Source organism: Asterias amurensis, chromosome 10 (assembly GCF_032118995.1).
Source record: "Asterias amurensis chromosome 10, ASM3211899v1".
Lineage (NCBI taxonomy): Eukaryota > Metazoa > Echinodermata > Asteroidea > Forcipulatida > Asteriidae > Asterias > Asterias amurensis.
This window is the reverse complement of record NC_092657.1, coordinates 3,870,907-3,894,032: the sequence shown is the minus strand read 5'-3', so window position 1 is coordinate 3,894,032 and position 23,126 is coordinate 3,870,907. Positions and strand designations below refer to the sequence as shown.

Below are 23,126 nucleotides of genomic sequence, written 5' to 3'. Positions count from 1 at the left end.
AGAAGTTCAAGAGCTCAGCACAGCTATCTGCCAAATGTTTATGCAAAATATTTCCTTACCACAACATAGTAGTTCGTATGGACAGCATACACTGTGAATTTCAATCTGCATCTCTTATTCATTTATAAAATATCACTCTTTAGTGGTGCTGTTACGAAATTACATTTATTGGACATGACATTTGACTACCCTTTACACTTCTACAAAAGTCTGTGAGTTTTGGGTTCCCATCAATGTATTATTGGTAGCAAATAGTCAATTGGATACTGTGTAAAAGACGTAGAGGTACATTTGACAGAAATTGTAAATTTAGTCTCTACAGCGTTATACAGCACACAAAACATGGCGTTACGGACATTAAATTTGGACTGTTTTGGACATTACACTTTTGACCAATGTTTTCTTTCAGTAGCTGAAAATGTGTCAAAATGATGCAATTTCTTACTTTGTTCACTTAATCATCAAGTATAGACTGTTTTCATTAAGTTTCAGTTGAAAACTACTCTTTAATACAAAGTTCATTTTTCACTTTGTTTATCATTTTCTGTGGAATTGCCCATTTGACTTTTAAAGCCACTGGACACCTTTGGTAATTGTCAAAGACTAGCCTTCACAGTTGGTGTGTCTCAACACATGCATAAAATAACAAACCTGTGAAAATTTGAGCTCAATCGGTTATCGAACTTGCGAGATAATAATGAAAGAAAAAACACCCTTGTCACACGAAGTTGTGTGCGTTTGGATGGTTGATTTTGAGACCTCAAGTTCTAAATCTGAGGTCTCCAAATCAAATTCATGGAAAATTACTTCTTTCTCGAAAACTATGGCACTTCAGAGGGAGCTGTTTCTCACAATGTTTTATACCATCAACCTCTCCCCGTTACTCATCACCAAGAAAGGTTTTGTGCTAACAATTATTTTGAGTAACTACCAATAGTGTCCACTGCCTTTAATCATCAAGTATAGACTGTTTTCATTAAGTTTCAGTTGAAAACTACTCTTTAATACAAAGTTCATTTTTCACCTTGTTTATCATTTTCTGTGGAGTTGCCCATTTGACTTTTAAAGCCACTGGACACCTTTGGTAATTGTCAAAGACTAGCCTTCACAGTTGGTGTGTCTCAACATATGCATAAAATAACAAACCTGTGAAAATTTGAGCTCAATCGGTTATCGAACTTGCGAGATAATAATGAAAGAAAAAACACCCCTGTCACACGAAGTTGTGTGCGTTTGGATGGTTGATTTAGAGACCTCAAGTTCTAAATCTGAGGTCTCCAAATCAAATTCATGGAAAATTACTTCTTTCTCGAAAACTATGTCACTTCAGAGGGAGCTGTTTCTCACAATGTTTTATACCATCAACATCTCCCCATTACTCATCACCAAGAAAGGTTTTGTGCTAACAATTATTTTGAGTAATTACCAATAGTGTCCACTGCCTTTAATCATCAAGTATAGACTGTTTTCATTAAGTTTCAGTTGAAAACTACTCTTTAATACAAAGTTCATTTTTCACCTTGTTTATCATTTTCTGTGGAATTGCCCATTTGACTTTTAAAGCCACTGGACACCTTTGGTAATTGTCAAAGACTAGCCTTCACAGTTGGTGTGTCTCAACATATGCATAAAATAACAAACCTGTGAAAATTTGAGCTCAATCGGTTATCGAACTTGCGAGATAATAATGAAAGAAAAAACACCCCTGTCACACGAAGTTGTGTGCGTTTGGATGGTTGATTTCGAGACCTAAAGTTCTAAATCTGAGGTCTCCAAATCAAATTCATGGAAAATTACTTCTTTCTCGAAAACTATGGCACTTCAGAGGGAGCTGTTTCTCACAATGTTTTATACCATCAACCTCTCCCCATTACTTGTCACCAAGAAAGGTTTTGTGCTAACAATTATTTTGAGTCATTCCCTATAGTGTCCACTGCCTTTAATCATCAAGTATAGACTGTTTTCATTAAGTTTCAGTTGAAAAATACTCTTTTTAAATACATAGTTCATTTTTCACCTTGTTTATCAATTTCTGAGGAATTGCCCATTTGACTTTTACAGCCACTGGACACCTTTGGTAATTGTCAAAGACCAGTCTTTTCACTTGGTGTTTCTCAACATATGCACAAAATAACAAACCTGTGAAAATTTGAACTCAATTGGTCCTCGAAGTTGCCAGATAATACTGAAAGAAAAAACACCCTTGTCACACAAAGTTGTGTGCTTTCAGATGCTTGATTTCAGGACCTCAAAATCTAATTATCAAATTCTACTTTACTTCAGAGAGAGCCGTTTCACACCATGTTTTATACTATCAACCTCTCCCCAGTAAGGTTTTATGCTAATAATTATTTTTAGTAGCTAACAATAGTGTATAGGATGTAAATCCTCAGACCGTTCTGCATAAAAATAAGCGATCCCCTAGACCCCACCCATAGTAACAGCCCTCTGTGTCGTCTGTGAGCACCCTCACACGGTAAAAAAATATGGCGCATTGCAAAGTGAGAGCATTTTCACCAGGATCACATGATGTGGTCGAAAAGTCCGGGAATTAATACGAATGTGGACTCATCGCACTCAACGATAATTTTTTATTACAGTTTTTTTTTTTACTTTTGCCTTTCCCTGGACAGCCTCTGCTTATTTTTTGTATTGTACAACAAATTAAAATAAAATTTAAATAAAAATAAATAAATAACAAAGTAGGCTTTACGATATGCCACCTTAGTGTGTTGTATTTTGAAAAAAGGTTAGTGCCTGTAAAAAATAGCTATAGAGTGACAAAAATCATGAAGCGTTACTAATTCGAGCAAAGCGATACTCAATGCTGCATGGTACTTCAATTTGCAAAGCACTTAAAGGGATGCTGCAGTGAATTCAAATAAAACAGTTAATTTTGCTGTCACTTATTTCTGATATATGTATTGAACATCAATAAAATGTGTTTTGTTTATTCCCGACATATCTGACTTGCGTAATTAGCGAATAAGTCATCCCCGCCCACTTTTGTGGACTGTTACTGCCCCCTACCATCGACGCCTGTCCGGAATTCAAACATATCGTCGGCAAAAAGAGTCTGGTCCCTAACTACACGCGCCTAGGTACCAGGCCACACAGTGCACATGTCTCTATTTGCACACAGCCAGCTAGGGGCCCGGCGGCTTGGGTTTACCGACATGACGTCACGTTTATGGGTGGGGTGGGTTCCCTTAATCTCTTGAAAACCATTTTTAAAATACTTGCGCATTTAATAAAAAGTATAAAAAAATATTTCAAGTTTAAAAAGTCACGTTCAATCATTTAACTGCAGCCACCCTTCAATTCAATTTATTGTAATTAACGTGCTTACAGAGGGCTATAGCTTTGCCTCAGATGATTTTATGGCTTTGTCCAAGGCCAATGCAATGACCATTATAGCTTTGTCAAGGGCCATTAAAGCAAGAGGACCATTTTAATGACAATAAAAGTGCCCTTTTATACCCGTTATTATGGGCTATACTTCATATACAATAAGGAACGTCAGTTACGTTCTACGCTACTTTTTACACTAAACCTTCAAAATAACCAAACTCCACTGCGTGAGCTCATCACTTCAGTAAAGAAACAACCGATAAAAGGACGTCAAGATACTGTAGGCAGAGAGTATAAGGCTGGTTGAAATCTAACTATAATATTTCGTCTTCTAAAGTCTTACATGTACAACAGCTTCAGGATGGTAGTTATCACCATAGCAGCTCTTTTTCTGATACTGACAGTACAATCTTGTAAGAGTGAGACTCCACGACAGTTTATTAGGGGTTTCTATTTGGCCAAGAACCGCGCCTTACTGAATCATGTGTTTCAGTTGAAGACTGTATCTTCTCCTGTGATCTGTGGGCGAGACTGCTCTATGGATCCACAGTGTGCATCATTCAACTATCACGCCATAAGAGGTATTTGTGTGTTGAATAATGCCAGCAGAGCTCACAGCCCCGATGACTTTGTTGAGATTCAAGGAAGTGCCTACTTTGATGACAACTTGGACACTTTGTCATTTTCACTACCCATCACTACAAGTTACAGCAGTTGTCTGGAGTTGTATCAAGCTGGTTACCGCATCAATGGTTTATACACAATCTTCCCATCAAGTCTGACTGATGGGTTACAGGTTTACTGTGATATGGAGACAGAGGGAGGAGGCTGGATCGTGTTCCAGAAGAGACAAAATGGCGCAGTTGACTTTTATCGTAACTGGACTGAATACCAATCTGGGTTCGGTGATCTACAGAATGAGTTCTGGTTAGGCAATGATATCCTGCGTGACCTTACTGGATCAGGACAATGGGAGCTCAGAGTAGACATGGAAGATTGGGAGTCCAATAAGAAATGGGCTTCTTATGGTGAGTTTGCTGTTACAGGTGACAAGTACACTCTTCATGTTGGTTTTTATGATGCTCTGAGTACAGCAGGAAACCCAATGTACTTTCATAACGGACATCCATTCACAACAAAGGATCAGGACAATGATGCAATCTCAGCTATAAACTGTGCGGTAAAATATCCAGGTGCCTGGTGGTTCGTTGCCTGTCATGTTGCTAGTCTGAATGGTGAATATCACCGACAAGCGAATGTGGTATATGGAATGGGAATACAGTGGTATCCATGGAAAGGATACAATTACTCTCTCAAGAAATGCAGCATGAAAATACGGCAAGTCACTTAAACTCATTGTTTGACACCTAGCAATTAAACTGCATCATGACAACTGGAAACACAAACTATTCTGAGATTGTTAATTTTGGATTTAACCCATACTACACCGATGTGTGTTAGCACTGTATACTCAGTACTTTCCTGAGTCCTATGAACAAAATTCACAGGCTTATCAATCAGGTGGGATTTTAAACCCACCACCTTTGGAATTCTATAGCAGTGTCTTACCAACTAGACTATCGAGATTGCCCGGTTGCTAGAGGCAATTTGAATCCTATGTTTAGGCAGCGGGAACTGCATATACAATGGATGATAGACCTTTGACCAAAAACTAGATTGCATCATGCCAACTGCTGGGCATAAAGTGGTGAGATTTGATCACAAATGAGAGGCTGGCTGAGCTGATCGGTGGACGGTGGAGTCTCACGAGTGACGAGGCGTTAGAGTGGAAGGCGAAATGGTGCGCTCATGTGATGAGACAGGGAGGCCTACCCAGCGCAGTTATAAATGGTGTGCGTACAGGTACAATTCGAGGCAGAGGCCAACCTACACTGCGCTGGACAGACAACGTCACAAAATGGAGTGCTAGAAGTGTAGGAGAGCTAAGACGAGCAACGATTGAAAGAGTCGACAAGGTGATGGCTGCGACTCCAAGAGTGCGCCCCCATTACAATTTGAGGATGGGCGGCAGAATGATGAGTGAACTGGACACATAAACTATTCCACTATTATTACTGTTTTATGATACAACTTGGTATGACAATTTGGGGTCTTGAATATGCCCGGACGGATGGCAATCTGGTAGGAATGGGATGAGGGAACCGTTGTTTTATAGGCCTAGTTGTAGTTTACTATAAGAGCATTTATAGATAACTGACTTTTTAGAAGTAAAACAACATTCCTCTCTGAACTCTTCTTTTTTTTCATTTTGATTCCCTTTTCCATTTTTTTGGTAAGGCAACCCCCTTTAATAATGGGCTACAAATAAATAAAACATTCAATTTAAAATAAATTAACTCTATGTGAGCTACAGTAAAGGTAGCATTTTGTATTCCTCTCAAAATAGTATGTAGGGTGGAGGAAAGCGGGCACGACTCAATCGTGACACGTGGCAAGGAGTTCAAAAGAGATGATGTAGTTTGAACAAAGCTTTTCGTATTTTGATAGATACTCAGCAAAGTAATAATGTGAAGCAGATGGCAATGTTATACGCCCACAAATCCTGATGTGATGAACCAAGTCGGTTGAAAATGAATTTGGTGGGAAAATCCACACGACTACAAGGCTTGTTGCTCACGAATTCTACATTTTGGGCATTTCCAAGCCAAAGTGGACATGACACCAAAAAATCAAATTGTGCCTACATGTTTCTTTACACTTTCTTATTATTCCAAACACATGCCAGGATCAACTTCTAAACTTTTTTTAGGATTTGCTTCACAGTTTGATTATAAAAAATCATTTGTTCGGAAAGTGTATTTTCAGTGGGAAAACTTTAAAAACTTTTTTCAAATGGGTCCAATGTTTTCAGCAATAAGGAGGATTCAGTTAGTTTTACCAAGTATTACTTGGCAACAACTGAGAGTTCTCTTCTGCATATAGTGATATGCATTTTAGCAATATTAAAGCCTGGGGTCTATGGTAGGCAGTGGCAGGCAAACTACTAAAGACCTAAACACTGAGATTTGTGATGGTCGATGGTTTGTAAATATTGTGGTTGAATATGAAGCCTTATGAAGGAGACCACTTTCCCGGTGAAGTTGTGCAAAATGGGAAAAATTATTTTACAAGTTGCTAAGGAATAGAAACTTTAACCTTTTGTGAAATAATAGTAAGTTGTTAATGGCCGGACAAACTGTAGCACGAGTTACCGTAGCACGAGTTACCATGTTTTTTGCATGTCAATGTGAAATTAAGAAGAGCACATCTTTCTAAGGTATACCAAATAAGCTTAGGCATAGTAGTTACTCATCATATAATCAATTTGACTTGATTGGTTTTTGTTTTAGGACACGATCAGAATAAAAATGGGTAATTTTTTAGCATGTCCTCTGCTCGTAGCATGAGTTACCGATATTCACAAATACACTGTTTTTGTGTTATAAATTGTTTATTTTTTACTTAAAAAAGATTTATTTGATCATTTTAGAAGTTGCTGAGGAATTCTATTTAGGAAACTTTAACCTTTTGTGAAATAATAGTACTTCGTTAATGGCCGGACAAACTGTAGCACGAGTTACCGTAGCACGAGTTACCATGTTTTTTGCAAGTCAATGTGAAATTAAGAAGAGCACATCTTTCTAAGGTATACCATAATAAACTTAGGCATAGTAGTTACTCATCATATAATCAATTAGACTTGATTGGTTTTTGTTTTAGGACACGATCAGAATAAAAATGGGTAATTTTTTAGCATGTCCTCTGCTCGTAGCACGAGTTACCGATATTCAGAGCTGTCCCATGCATACAACAATTAATTTTTTTCTCGTCAAATTACTACGAGGATTGGATTGGATTCTAGCCTTGGATGATGGCTTTCAAAATACAAAACATTAAGATTCAAATCAAATATGTTTAATAACTGGAGCCTGGAGTATGAAACAGGACACCATAAAGTGTAGCACGAGTTACCGTGGAATTGCCCATTTATTTTACAAGACCCCATTCAAAATGAGTTGAACAAACACTAAGAGATGGTCTATCCCATTTGTCATGACTTCTTCGCTACTCAACAAAAGTTACAGATTAAATTCATCCGATTAATTGTCAATAATTATTTTCAAAGATACTCCACAATGAGGAATAACTGTCATTTTTACTGGAACAGATAGATAGATGGAAATCAACACTATAGGCTCACTCAATAGGCAATTCTAGCATTACAGACATTTCATTTTCAGACATTACAAAAGCTCAGCAAACACTATACGAATGAGCAAATCCACAGTTATTAGTGAATTTTAAAACCACAAGACCACAGGGCTTGTCCAGTCATGATTTTACTGGGCCATTATGGTAAAACTACTGGCCTCGGACCCGTAGTCAAGTGTAAAATCCGAGCCCTGGGCCAATAGATACCTAGATTGATGTAAATCAACATTATAAGGCTCACTCTATTATATTATGCAACACTCATAACAAATGAGCAAATCCAAGGTTATATAGACGATGTGATTTATGTTTACATTCAGACCGCCCTCTGTTGACAAAACATTGTATACGTCAGGTTTCTCCGGGCAAAAAGACGCGTAGTCATGGTAAGATTGCATACACTTTCTAGCTGGCTGCCACAACACAAAGGTTTTGCCCGGCGGTATGCGCGCGAATCATCAGGTCACATATCCTCTCTAATAATAGTTATTCAATGTTTTACAAAGAGGAGAATCTGCCTAAAAAAGCCCCCAAAGCGCTTCACACATTTAATATTAAATTGGTAAGTAAGAAGTTAAAAATGCACTGCATTTAAAGACAGTGGACACTATTGGTAATTGTCAAAGACCAGTCTTCTCACTTGGTGTATATCAGCATGCATAAAATAACAAACCTGTGAAAATTTGAGCTCAATTGGTTGTTGGAGTTGCGAGATAACATTGAAAGAAAAAAACACCCTTGTCACACGAAGTTGCGTGCTTTTAGAAGCTTGATTTCGAGACCTCAAATTCTAAACTTGAGGTCTCTAAATCAAAACCGTGGAAAATTACTTCTTTCTCGAAAACTACGTCACTTCAGAGGGAGCCGGTTCTCACAATATTTTATACTATCAACCTCTCCTCATTACTAGCTCGTTACCAAGTGAGGTTTTATGCTTATAATTATTTTGCGTAATTACCAATAGTGTCCACTGCGTTTAAATAAAACTCATATACTCGCTGAAGAAATAAGCGGTACTTAAAAAGTAGAACTCAGAGATTGTCTAATAAACCAACAAATAACTTTGAGAATTACACCTGAACTAGGCATGCAAGAGAAACAAATTTTTACCTAACTCTTTCTTCGGTATTCCTGCATCCAAGTATCAGACTTTTGGGGCACTTTCTCCATCCTTCACATCAGAAATGAGCAGGAAGTTGGGATCCACGGAATGCTCCTCAAAAGAATCTTCAATGGGACCTTTTGTAAACAGAACTGCCACCAAAGAGAGAAAAAAACAAGGACGGTCAAAACTCAAATTATCTGCAGAATAATGCAGAGAAGACAGAAACAACTGACAGAAATTGTTTTAAAAATATTTTTAACACAAAGCAAAAATTGGGAACAAAATCACTGTACCTGGGGCAATTATCCAGGGGCCAGCGCCGGGAAGTGTGTGTAAGTTCTGTGTAGCTCACGGTTTATATAAGGCACACTGCCATAATAAAGGGTCCAAAACACTCCAAAATGCTGCACCGAAAAACTTCTGTCACCGATCAAGGGGCTTGAAGGTCGAGTTGACACATTGCTACATTACTACCTGCTTCATGTACATGTACAACATGTACTTGTAGTTTTATGCAGTGCTAAATACATGTACTCCAAGCACCACCCTAGTGCAAAATGTACCACGTGTGTAAATAACTGGTGTCAAATTTGCATGCAAACGCACATGTGTTCGTTTTCGTACACGCCTTCTTATTTACTTGTTACAGCGCCCTCAAGTGGTGACTCAACCGTCGTGTCGCGTGAGGCATGGTGTGTGTCAAGCAAGGTCGGTAGTCGGGGTCAACATCATAAAAGACCGGTCAAGATCACTGAGGAGTGCCACTCACCACAGTTACATTTTTACAGTAACAATGGCCCACAAAGAGCTCTTCGATTTCGAGCATTTACTCGCTGAATTTACAGCGTGTAAAACGCCGGAAAATGACATTTTGATCGAGCACTATCTAAATGCCTTCAATGATCTGTCAAGGTGGGTAATTTTTATTTTGTTTTGATACTTGAATGGGTGTTTCCACGCCGACTTTTTAACTTTACAGACGTCGGTCACTTAAAAATCTGTTTCGTGCTTGCTCATTTCCTGTGTCATTGGCCAGTATTTTGTATTTTTTTTTTTTTTTGGGGGGGGGGCGTGACTGCATCAGCCACTCTGGCACTGGTGTGGAGGAACACCACACAAAAAGATAATTTTCCTTGAAAATTGTTTTTAGAATGGCCTGAAACTGAACTGTACTGAGTAAAACTTTTACTCAGTACAATAAAACTTAAGTAGATCAGTCCTCGACTTCAACAATTTCCCCTACCTTTTTCCCGACCAAAGGCCAAATGGCACGCCTAGTCTAGTCCAGTCTAGTGGTAAGACAATGCAAGGGTCGTGGGTTCGAATCCCAACCGGCTGATTGATTTGCCTTTGTTTTTGTTTTTTCATCGAGCTCGGGGAAGTACTGAGTATACAGTGGCTACACATTGAAAGATGAAACAAAATTTATTTTACATGTACGCCCTATACCTGTCGTACTATATTACCAATAACTGGCTGTGCTCTGCCTTTACTCTTGGAATTTTTTGGCAAGCCTGTGTTTAAATCATCAAGAAGGTTCAGACGAAATTCTGGGTCTATTTATAAAGTTGGTTCATACAGCAATGACAACAAACAATTTCTCAAATTTGTGTTAACTTCCACCAGGTTTTTTGAGCTGTTGGGCACCGCATTCGGTTTCGTCTCCAAGGACATCAACGAGAAAATCAAAATCCTGAAAGCGCATCAAGCTGAGAATCCCGACCACTTCGTCTCCATCCAGGCCATGGTTGCCTACGAGGTAGAGAAGTCCCTGACGAAATCCAAGACACCCTCAGGCCTTGTGTCTGGGTCAAGGACGTTACTCAGGCTCCACCGTACCATGGATTTCGTCGCTAAATTTCTAACGCGTCTGAAAGGGATGAACGATGAGGACTACACGGGCAAAGCGGCGTCGGAGGAATACAACATTTCCCTCGGGAAGTTTCACCCGTGGATGATTCGTAAGATGGCAGGAATCGCGATGTACACGCTTCCGACGAGAAAGGTGTTTATTGAGAAGTATTGTAAACAAAATAAGGAGCGACTGGAGGAGTTGGTCGGTCCAACGTCGGCTTTGATGACGGAGATTCATGAAATTACGGAGAAATTGTACGGTGATCATGATCTACTGCAACTACCGTAGATGGAATGCGTTTTTTGTTCCCCCGAGTGAGGACCATGGTGTCGGCACCAATCGAGGGATCAATCTTTTTTCGGGAGATGTAACTGGAACCGATTTTGTAATGTTGGGTACTTAAAACTTCCTGCGAATGCGATCCCGCTACGAATTGTTATGTCACAGCCCTGTTTTCACTGTGAATGTTTAGCACATTTCAACTGATGGGAAGTGAATTTGTGACATTAGGCTTAATACTCTACATGTGTGAGGATCAACAGTACACCAATTGAGCAATCAATCGGGAGACATAACAAAAACCAAACCATTCCTTTTTTGGGGGTAGTTAAAACTAACCAGTTTGAATAACTCTACATTGTGTTTTTCTTGTTTATAACTGCACATTCCCTTCACAGTTAGTATGTGAAAATCCCTTCCGGATAGTAAGTTATGCAAACAGACCATTTTCCATTTAATGCAATATTATAGATTATCAGATTGTGAATGCATACATGCTAACTGTACATTATATTATGGAGTATGCACATGTTAATTAAAGACCCTGGACACTATTGCTAATTGTCTTAGACCAGTCTTCTCATTTGGTGTATCTCAACATTATATGCATAAAATAACAAACTGTGAAAATTTCGAGCTCAATTGGTCGTATAAGTTGCGAGATAATAATGAAAAAAAAAAAACACCCTTGTCACACGAAGTTGTGTGCTTTTACAATGTAGATGCTTGATTTCGAGACCTCAAATTCTAAATCTGAGGTCTCGAAATAAAATTCTTCGAAAATTACTTCTTTCTCGAAAACTACATCACTTCAGAGGGAGCCGTTTCTCACAATGTTTTATACCATCAACCTGTCTCCATTACTTGTTACCTAGTAAGGTTTTATGCTAATAACTATTTTGAATAACTACCAATAGTGTCCACTGCTTTTAACAGGCCAGTCGTTTTGTCATAATTTCTCAGGAAATATTTATTAAATGGCGACATAGGCATAGCTATAAAGTTTTGTGTGTGAATTTTTTATTTTATTTAACACTTGTAAACATAAATGACTAGGCTGTGGCGTCGGAAGTTTGAAAACAACTTTTGGTGTGCAGCAGGTGTGTCTGCCTTGTAGATGTTAAACCTGCATACAGATGTCTGCTCTAGAAATGAAAAGTCTGTGGGTTTGAATCCCACCCTAGTAATATGTATGCCTGTGATTTGTTCACATAACTTGGGAAGTTACTGACATTGATGTGAAGGTTAACAATTTAAATTAAGATTGAAAATATAAAAGTTCAAAGATGTGCACTCAACTTTACAGAGGAAACTTCCATTAAAATATGTTTGGTTGAAATGCAATAGTTTCCTAGTCAATGGACAAAGCATCTATTACAGCCTAAAGTTGGCAGAAGGTCACAGGTGCCATGACCCCTCAAGCCAGGCCAGAAAGTGAAACCCACAATTTGATAACATTCCTCAAGGTTCGAGTTTTGGAACACGTTCCACAATACAATGCAATCTTTTGATCCCTTTGGAATTTAAAGGTTTAAAGGGCCGATTTCACACAAAAATTAGGACTAGTCCTAGGAGATATTAAAAACTTCAAGCCATTATACACTTTCGGTAAACAGTATTGTCCAAGTCCCACACTTCGTGTATCACAACTTATATTATAAAATAAACCTGTGAAAATTTAGGCTCAATCTGTCATCGGAGTCGGGAGAAAATAACGGGAAAACCTACTCCTGTTTTCACGCGCTTCGCTGTGTCATGACATGTATTTATAATAAATCCGTAATTCTCGCTATCGAGAATTGATATTGCTTTGATGTTTTCTCAAAAAGTAAAGCATTTCGTGGAACAATATTTCAAGGGAAGTCTTACACCATTACCTTAAACCCTGTAAATTATTTGTAAATCTGTGAACTTGAAAGTGTATAATGGCTTTAAAGGGACATGTTGCATACTGCACACAACCCATCCCAGCCCCTATGTGTATCTTCATGTAATAGGCTACATGTATACTAATAGAGCTTTGTTTCCCAGTCAAAGGACGAGAAGCAATTATAGCCTTAAGTTGGCAGCAAGCCAGGAAGTGAAACCCACAATTTGATAACAGTACACCAGGGCTGTATGCTTCATTTTTGAAAGGGCAAGGGCACCAAGGCATTTTCTTCTTGGTAAAGGGCACCCTATGATGAAATTGCAAATTTGTATTGAGCGTTTCCAGGGCACCAAGGCAATGACCAGGGGGCATGCAGGCTATCGCCTTTGTTGCCTCCATGAAGTATCAGGCCTGGTACTCCAAGGTTTGAGTCGGGGACACTCTACAATACAATACAATCTTTTGATCCCTTTGGAATTTAAAGGTTTAAACGGGTCGATTCCATATAAAATTAGGACTTTAAGTCCGAGGAGATATTAAAAACTTAAAGGGACACGTTGCCTTGGATTGGTCGAGTCGGTCCATGAAAAGCATTTGAAACTGTTATTAAATGCATGGTTGGAAAGATGTTTTAAAAGTAGAAATTATAATATTCCACACAAACATGCAAAAGTGGCTATCAATTGGCTACCCATTACTGGCGCTTGCACTGTGGATGCTGTTTTTGAAATGAATAAACGAATGACAAGGGTATAAATTATGAACAAGGAAATGGTTTTAAGAAAAATTGTTGATGTCTAGGAAGGAAGTATAAAATACATACTCGGCAAATAACTTTGCTCTTAAATACCACTTCCTTGTCAGTTTTTGTAGAAAATGGTCGATCGATTTTAGTTTGCAAAGTAAAAGGAAAACCACCCAATTTTGAGGGATGTTTGTGTGGATCATTTCTACTTATAAAACATCTTTCTAACCATATCGATTTCATAACAAACGGTTTCAATCGCTTTTCATGGGCCAACTCGCCTGATCTAAGACAGCGTGACCCTTCAAGTTTGGAAGACCCAAATACGTTAGTCTGGAAAGACCCAACAGTGTTTAGTGTGGAAAGACCAAAAGTGTTTAGTGTGGAAAGACCAAAAGTGTTTAGTGTGGAAAGACCAAAAGTGTTTAGTGTGGAAAGACCAAAAGTGTTTAGTGTGGAAAGACCAAAAGTGTTTAGTGTGGAAAGACCAAAAGTGTTTAGTGTGGAAAGACCAAAAGTGTTTAGTGTGGAAAGACCAAAAGACTTAATTGGGAAAATACATGTACATTGTACCATACACTGTACTTACAAGAACCATATTTTATGAAATACTGTCAACCAACATACCATAGGAATTGTAATAACTTATTAACTTTTAAAAATCTTGTTGGTTTATATTGTAGCATACATGCTTTTAGCGAAGCACTATGAATTATTTTTCAATTCCACTGTGAAAATATTTTTTTTAATGGCACATGGACAATCAGGTACCAAATTTATGATATAATCTTTTTATATAAACCATCACTGACAAGATAATTCCATGGGTTGCTAAAAAGTAATTAACTATAATTGTGAGTAGATTTTTATATTTAATTTATTAATTTTTAAATTTTGTTTACATGATTTACTACTTAAGTGGGCCACTTGAAAGAAGCGGTGCCTTTCTGTAACTTATTTTGATTGCAGTAATTAAATAAAGCAGACTCTTGTGGTCTTCAAAAGTTATTTCTTCATTTTTGTTTATAGTATTTGAGTTGGAGACAATTTTCTTGATGGTTGATTTTGGTATAAACTTCATGATTTGTGTGACAGGTTTCTGTCTCAGTTTCAAACTTTTGAATCTCATACAACACTGTGGTGTCCACCATGCTCTGTGCTACAATGAGACTGTGGATCGTTAGGGGTGTGGTGGCCGAGTGGATAAGAACACCGAACTCAAGCTCTGGTGCTTCTGTTCAGCAGAGTGTGGTTTCGAATCCCGGTCGTGACACTTGTGTCCCTGAGCAAGACACTTAACTATAATTGCTTCTCTCCAGCAAGGGGTTAATAGGTACCTGTGAGGGCAGAGATGGTTCTTGTGATTGATTTAGCCGAGTAGCGCATATATTGCGCACAGGCTGTATACTCCCTAGGGAGCTGAGATGGTTTAAGGAATGATTTAAGGCCCAGTGTCCAGGGGTAATAATGTGAAGCGCTTTGGGACGCCCTCTGGGTGTGAAAAGCGCTATATAAAAACGGGTTATTATTATCCTTATATGCATGTAAACCAAAGTCAATAATCTGAGAAAACTGTTTGTATGGGTGAAGTCCACTATTCCAATCCTTAGGCTAGACTTCTTTTGTTATGGAACTAAACTTTATAAGGTACATGTACAAGGACACTCTGTGCATGTCTGTGAATGCATTGTCTGTGAATGCATTTTCCGTACAGTTTCGGATTGGTACACACCCAGTTATGTGTACAGGTGCGCCACCATGCATGCCATGCCATGTCTAAGTCTAAGCAGGTCAACATGCAGATAATTTTGAACAATCCTACCTCCAGGCAGTGGACACTATTGGTAATTACTCAAAATAATTATTAGCATAAAACCTCACTTGGTAACGAGTAATTGGGAGAGGTTGATGGTGTAAAACATTGTGAGAAACGGCTCCCTCTGAAGTGTAGTACATGTAGTTTTCCGAGAAAGAAGTAATTTTCGAGACCTCTGATTTAGAATTTAAGGTTTCAAAATCAAGCATCGGAAAGCACACAATTTTGTGTGATAAGGGCGTTTTTTCTTTCATTATTATCTCGCAACTTCGACGATCAATTTAGCTCAAATTTTCACAGGTGAGTTATTTTATGCATGTATGTCGAGTTACACCAACTGAGCAGTCTGGTCTTTGACAATTACCAATAGTGTCCACTGCCTTTAAATTGAATCAAATGTTTACGTGGTCACCCTTAACTGCATAAAGTTGGACCACAAAGAAAAAAAAAGAACAAGAGGGGGCCAGTTACTCTATGACTTGATGTGTCGTTTGACAGCGAGCTTTGTGTAGTCTCTAACACAGAATGGACCAACCACAGAACAAATTGAATGAAAAATTATCCAATATATTTGGATATTAGTGACATTTCCAGGGGATATGATCGAGCATGGCTTCTGGGAAAGAAAGAAAAATGGTGGAGTGAGTTTGAACGCCAAATGGGAGCAAGGTTGAGACCCCCCCCCCCTAAAAATGACTCTAAACAAATACAAACAGACCACTGACAAGCTATAGAACTGCATGGCAAAACTTTATTTTTAATTATGCAAATGTCCACAGCCCGACAAAATACAAATATCCATATGTCTAAAGTAACATGAATATTCATATATTTAAATCAACTTGTTGCGTTACTTAAATATGCGCATACATTTACATGGTTTTCTACAGGTGACCTTAATATTAATTATGTCATTAAATCTGTGCAGAGGTCACTGGAAGAACAGTCTGGAAACGGCAAAAAAAGCTTCTTTTTTAAAACTATTTTTAAAAAATATTCCAAGGCCATGTTGAAATTACAAACCCATGGAGTTTTAGGAACGACAAAGTTAATAATTTGATTATGAACCTTCTTATTAATATCATTATACATTATGGGAAAGCTCTATTAATACAATTTCTGAGTTTGTCCACCAAAACTATACATCCTTTTGAGTGAGTGAGTGTGTTTACATTGTCATTTCTTTTTGTCATTGAACGTACTTATAGATGAGCAGTAAATCTGCCATGGACAGTTTGCCTTGAAACAGTTACAATCTTAGGATCCACTGTTTGGATAAGTAATTACATGGAGATAACAGGTGTGAGTTGGTAAAGATAAAAAGGATGTGTTATTCTGGCCTCTTTCTTTTAAGGAGCTTTCCTGTAGTGAACACATTTTATACAATAAAAATACTTATTCCGTAAAATCCCACCACAGTAATATGCCCCTATTTTATTAACTTACGTCTTCATGGGACCAAAGAAAAGTACTGAGTATAACGTGCTTAAAACACACCTGTGTACGTAAACACCTTTTATTTTCTTGATCCCCGATGCAAATTTATTATCTGTTAAAATAGAAACTCCACTTAAAGAGAAATTTAGTGCAAAACTTTGTTAATAGTGCTGTGAGTTGAAATAACTTATACTTTTAATTTCCAAAAAAAACTATGTTTTTTAACTTGGTCTAGAGAATGAAGGCCCCCCCCCCAATGTTGTATGGTGTGTTACATGACATAAAGATAAATGGGTAGTGGGCCTGCCCCCCCCCCCCCCCCCTTCTGGTTAGGCTCTGACAAATCTCTAGGTGGTACATACCAATTAATGGCAAAAGTATCTAAACATGGCCTCAAAATATTTCAAACACAATGCGTTTAGCTACATGTCTGTGGTCACATTTTTTTTTTTTAACAACAGTCACGTGACAAACTCATCTTTAAGAGAACGAAAACCATTTGGATTTTCTTAATATGTACAAGGCATTTGTGGTGTTTCTGTCACAAGATTTAGAGACAAAAATAACAACTTAAGCTGAATGCTTTAACCTACAAAACAAATTAAATAATTGAGATGAAAACAAAATTCGTGAATCTCAAATGTATTGATGCTGCCCCCATTGCAGGCCCGATACTTCACGAAGGCAAAAAAGGCGATTGCCTCCTACATACCACCTGTCAATACCATTGCCTTGGTGCCCTTGAAATGCTTCAGTAGAACCAAGGAGAAAATGCCTTGGTGACCTTGCCCTTTCAAAAACTAAGCATACAGGCCTGCACATGGGGTATACTTCTATATATCCCCAATGAGAGAATCTGCTTTTTCTAAACCTCACTGTAACCATCACCTATGATAAAAATTGCACTGCTAAAAATGGTCTTCTTGAAATGAGAAAAAAAAAACTTGTTTCAAAGAAAAATTTCTTGTGTCGTTCCCTAGAAAGATATTCTAAACAGACTTCTGGGAAAGACACAAGAAAAGTTCTCCTGATACAAGATATTTTCTTGTTTCAATGATACCATGACTAGCATTGTGGTACATGTAGCACTCATTTCAGGTTAAGATTTTGCTGTGTAGTGTGCAGTTTGTCTAAGGCAAGACACACAACACACTTAATGTGACTCCCAAAATGGCGGTAGGTGATGGCAGACATATCGAACTCGCAAATTTCTTTCCGAAAACAACATCTGTACACGTAACTCTACCGCAATCAAGCGCCATTAAATGCTTGCAGTGGAAGGCCGGAAATCTACGCGTCCATCATGCGTTTAGTACGCAATCCTTTATTAAGAATAAAATATGTTTCTTATGTAGCGCTCATATCCATCCATCAGTGCACTCAAGGTGCTCCAACATTCAGTATGTACCTGGAAGGTTTAGCGGAACTACGTTTTTTGTATGAGACTAATTCCTTTACATAGCACCATGTACTGTTTCTTTTTACTTGAACACACCGTGCAATGCGAATCATTTTCACAGAAAACGCACAACAAAATACAGATACGTGGAATTATGTGCGTTGCTCTGGTGCATATTCTTTTTAACGCACTGCGTTCTAGTGTTATGTAAATGCGCGACACACACGTGGATTTCCGGCCAAGAACATCCTGAAGTTTCAAGCCACCTACCTCTATACAAAATAACATTATAACCTACATAAACACAAAGTAAAATCAACTTAAATTTGTTTAAACTGTGCAGTAACATTTATCCTATTATTTTAACTGTTACTTAAATATCATTTTTACAATCTTTAATTATCAAGAAACAGAGACAATCTTCTTCAATCTTAAAACGATATATTTGTTTTTAAATTCCACCTTTAATCATTTCGCCTGGGGACAAAAAAGTCGCCAGATTTTGCATCAATAACGTTTTATACTTAATTATGATTAAACAGTACTAAATTGTTTGCAATTATAAAAAACAGACAAATATGCCAAATATACACGGTAGCAACGGTCAAAGGTCAAATAATAAGACTACCCACAATGCTTAGCTGTACATCAATGCGCTTTCCTATATCAAACTCACTTGAAAACTTCCGCTGGTAAAAGTACTGTCTTATCCAAAATCTACAAGCTTTAAAAAATAATTAATCAAATGTTGTACTTATTTATGGGTTTTCTTAGGGGGGGGGCAGCTTTAGTTATAGTCACACAAAATCTCTGCAATTCTTTGGTTGCTTGCAATCACACTTTTCTTCTTTTTTTTTTACGGTGAAAAAAGCTACGGTCAAATTTACAAAAAAAATTATACTTGGGTTATCATCAGATGTTAGTAAAAAAGTTTATATATTTTGAGTTCACTTTGATGTTTAAAGCGAAAAACTCTTTTTAAAGCTAAAACTGCAATTTCTTTTTTCTTTTTTTTTATATTCCTTTTTGTCGCTCACCAAAAAGTACAAAAAACACCCACAAATTACGAGGGAATTTAACTTTTACAAAATATGATTTATGAACATAAAATTTGACTTTGTATCAAAAGAACAATCAATTTAATCATTTCTTTTGATCACTCTCAAACCCATGTCAAATTTGTTATTTTTTTTGTGTTTGTTTTTGTTCTGTACATGCAGTTCATGCAATGGAGCCACACACACTCGGATATGAACAAGTTCCATACTCCACTATGATTGAAAAACTAATGATCCACTATATTTGAAAAACTGATTAAGAAAACAAAATTGAAACCCAGACCATTTTTTGCAAACTGATTTGTTGTTCGCATTCCTGCAGTTAAAGCATTTACTTTTGTTTTTTTGTCGTATTTGGACACACATTGGAATAGACATTTAATGCAGCAAAGTTGAAATCAAATCAGGGAGATACATGCAAAATATAAGACAACAGAGTTTCCATGAACAGGGAGACTTTTCAAAGCCGTCATCAGAGCATTGAAAGATTTTTTTAATTTGCAGGGAACTTTCTGCTGAATTTGGGTAGCTCTGTTTTGTAATATATGCTGTACACAAGCCGTAGAGTTTGAGTACATTAAGAATGCTGGTAAGAAACCTATAGCAATTAGTTTGCAAGTCTAGTTCTTATGTCTGTACATGTGTGTTAGTACAAAGCAAAAATCATTCTGTAGACAGACCTGGTGCTCAACGTATTCTGTTGACCAGTTTCTGTATGCCTTCCCGAGGCATATTGTATGATTCTGTACACCAGTCCTGGAGTTTGAGTACATTAAGAATGCTGGTAAGAATCCGACAGCAATTTCATTTGTAAGCCAATGGCATTTACTGCAGTCAGTAATATGGGCATATAGTAATATTCTGCACACCAGCCCACAAGATTACCTTAAGAATGCTGGTAAGAAACCTATAGTGCAGTCTCTACATGTATGTTTGCATAAAGCTCAAACCATTCTGTACACAGACCTGCTGCTCAATGTATTCTGTTGAACGAATTCTGTATGCCTTCCTGAGGCATTTTGTAAGTTCTGTTGTCAGTTCTGCATTCGGTACAAATTTGCTCAATGATTGCTTCATTCTGTATGCCAAGAGATTCACTGCATTCTGTATGCCTGCCCTGGCTTAATCTCCCTGGCTTTATTTTACACTTCTTACATTCTAAAGGCCCGGTCCCACTGCAGCGATAACGAGAACGATAACGATAACAACGCCAAGAGACAGCATTCTATTGGTTGAATGAGCGTGTGCGTATTCTGCGTGGAGCAATTAAACCAATAGAACGCGTTCTCTTTACGTCCAGATCGTTATCGTTCTCGTTGTCGCTGCAGTGGGACCGGGCCTTAATGCTTAGCGGTTCACTGCATTCTATATGCTGGCCGGCCTGGGTTTTTTTCCTGTACAGATTGCCCAATGCCCATTTCATTCTGTAAGCTACATGTAGGAGGCGAACTGCATTCTGTATGCATGCCCCGGCTAATTCTCAATGGCTTCATTTTACAATTTCTGATGCTTAGAGAGGTTCACTGCATTCTGTATGCTGGCCGGCCTGGCTTTATCTGTACAGATTGCCTAACATGCCTAATGCTCGTTTCATTCTGTAAGCTAGCTAGAAGGCGAACTGCATTCTGTATGCACGCCTCTTATTAACTTTAAAAGCTTGCCTAAGGTTCTTCTCACTCTGCATGCTTATAGGCTAAACTGCATTCTGTAGGCTAGCCCTGGCTTTCTCTACGGATTGCCTAGTGCTGATTTCATTCTGTACACTAGGATGTCTACTTCATTCTGTATGCCAGCCCAGTAAAGCTGTGTGCCAGTATCCGTAAAGCTTGCCTAGTGCTGATCTCACTCTGCATGCTTAGAGGCTCACTGCATTCTGTACGCAAGCCTTAGCCTTGTCAATCTCTGGTGAGGTTAGCCAAACATTTAGTTTTATTCTACAAAAGGACACCAGAGTAGAATCAACAGATGACAACCCTCATGCAAGACCGTATTACTTGGAAAACATACTCGAGCCGGCCTTTGGGTGACCGAGTGAGAGAGAGAGTGTTTATTCTGTATGCTTTTGGGCTGCATCCAGTACCTTTGAATGCATTCTGCATTCCACACACAACTGCCTATTTACATTCTGTACGCTGGCATGAACCATTTTATTCTGCAGATAAATGGTCTCTGCATTCTGTATGCCTGGGACTGGGACTTAAAACTTGAAAGCTGGGCAAGTTCTACTATCTATTGAAAAAAACAATCTGTCAAAAATCTATTAACAATTTTAAAAACATAATGAGTTTTGAGCAGTGAAATGAAAAACAAAAAGCTCTTGAGCGGGTAATCCAAAAAATTTCAACTGACAATAATTTTTGCGTTTCAGTGAAAACAAAAAGTAAACCCCCAAAAAGGGATAAAAAACGATCCCTCAACTATACAAACGTCAAGTTAATCAATAAAACCTAATCTGAAAAGAAATAAACACCAGGCCTGGAATTTTACGCAAGCCACGGGGGCATGGCCTCTGTTGCCCTGGTTTTGGCCTTGGTGCCCCTTCAAAAGTTTCCCATTGACTTAAAGACATTCCAATGGAAGTGCCCTTTGCAAAATGAAAATGGCATTGCCCTTTGAAAGGTGATATTCCAGGCCTGAAAGACCCCCAAAACGATCCAAAAAAAAAAAAAAAAAAAAAAAAAATAGTACAAAATATTTCATTATTGCTATTCTTGGTGTCAGCTTTTCGTCTCAGACCCAAGAATCGCCGGCCGGGCCACCAGAGTCGAGGAGTACGGAGTCGGTCTTGGTGCGGTCTTTGTTGACCTGGGCGTAGACGACGTTATCCCTCTGTGGCTGAGATCCCTGCTGGAAATGTGAAGAAGATGGGGGAGCAAACATTATTAAGTTATTAAAAGTATTAAGTTCAATCACTACAAAACTTAAATACATAAGTTTTTAAGTTGTCAAAGTTTTATCACTACATACTTTTACTTGCTTCTATCTACAGTCCTGTATTTGAATAAAACTATTAAATATGCCTCTCTTTTGCCTAACTGCAGTGAAATGAAATAATCCTTTGTGCAGTCAAATGGAACATAAAAAAACATATAAAAAACATTGACTCCATTGTTAAAGCCATTGGACCCTTTCGGTTCAGAAAAAAAAAAAATAAAAGTTCACAGATTTACAAATAACTTACAGGGTTTACAGAAGGCAATGGTGAAAGACTTCTCTTGAAATATTATTCCATGAAATGCTTTACTTTTTGAGAAAACAGCAAAACAATATAAATTCTCGTTAACGAGAATTACGGATTTATTTCAAACACATGTCATGACACAGCGAAACGCGCGGAAACAAGGGTGGGTTTTTCCGTTGTTTTCTCCCGACTCCGATGACCGATTGAGCCTAAATTTTTACAGGTTTGTTATTTGATATAGAAGTTGTGGTACACAAAGTGTGGGCCTTGGACAACACTGTTTACCGAAAGGGTCCAATGGCTTTAAGTTTAAGATTGCTTTAAAGACGCACTTATTTAACATTTAATTCATCCATTTTGTATGTTACTCAGTACATCTTGTCTTTGTATTCTGTTGTGTTTTTCTCAAGAGCGTTTAGGGACATGTTTTATTACTATGTGTTATACGCTATATAAGAATGGTTAATTATTAATTATTAATGGAATGTGAATGAAGAATTAGTTACAATCATAAGAATTACTTAATATACAACACAGACAACACAACCATTGGAAGTGAAGATGTAAACAAATACAAAGTTTGTTCTCCCTTAAATGCAGTGGACACTATTGGTAATTACTCCAAATAATTATTGGCATAAAACCTTACTGGGTGACGAGTAATTGGGAGAGGTTGATGGTCTAAAACATTGTGAGAAACAGCTCCCTCTGAAGTGACGTAGTTTTCGAGAAAGAAGTAATTTGATTTCGAGACCTCAGATTTAGAACTTGAGGTCTCGAAATCAACCATCTAAACGCACACAACTTCGTGTGACAAG

The 23,126-nt window shown here is 37.9% G+C and overlaps 2 protein-coding genes and 1 pseudogene across 10 annotated transcripts in view; 2 read left to right on the top strand and 1 right to left on the bottom strand.

Annotated features, from left to right (window-relative positions):
• Positions 1-23,126, bottom strand: part of LOC139943330 (splicing regulator ARVCF-like) — a 134,905-nt gene that overhangs the window by 33,441 nt on the left and 78,338 nt on the right. For 8 of the 9 annotated variants that reach the window (XM_071940157.1, XM_071940163.1, XM_071940158.1 and 5 more), the window contains one exon: positions 15,963-21,974. In XM_071940157.1, the coding sequence (XP_071796258.1) occupies positions 21,858-21,974 (117 nt within the window). In that variant the 3' untranslated portion in view covers positions 15,963-21,857. Of the gene's footprint in view, positions 1-15,962; positions 21,975-23,126 lie in introns of those variants that run through there. The other variant, XR_011786803.1, reaches the window with a different exon arrangement.
• LOC139943430 (microfibril-associated glycoprotein 4 pseudogene) lies at positions 3,713-4,702 on the top strand (annotated as a pseudogene).
• Positions 9,355-11,363, top strand: LOC139943331 (ceramide-1-phosphate transfer protein-like). The gene is made up of 2 exons (XM_071940166.1): positions 9,355-9,580; positions 10,295-11,363. Exons 1-2 carry the CDS (start codon positions 9,462-9,464, stop codon positions 10,809-10,811), a joined length of 636 nt encoding a protein of 211 aa, XP_071796267.1. The 5' UTR covers positions 9,355-9,461; the 3' UTR covers positions 10,812-11,363.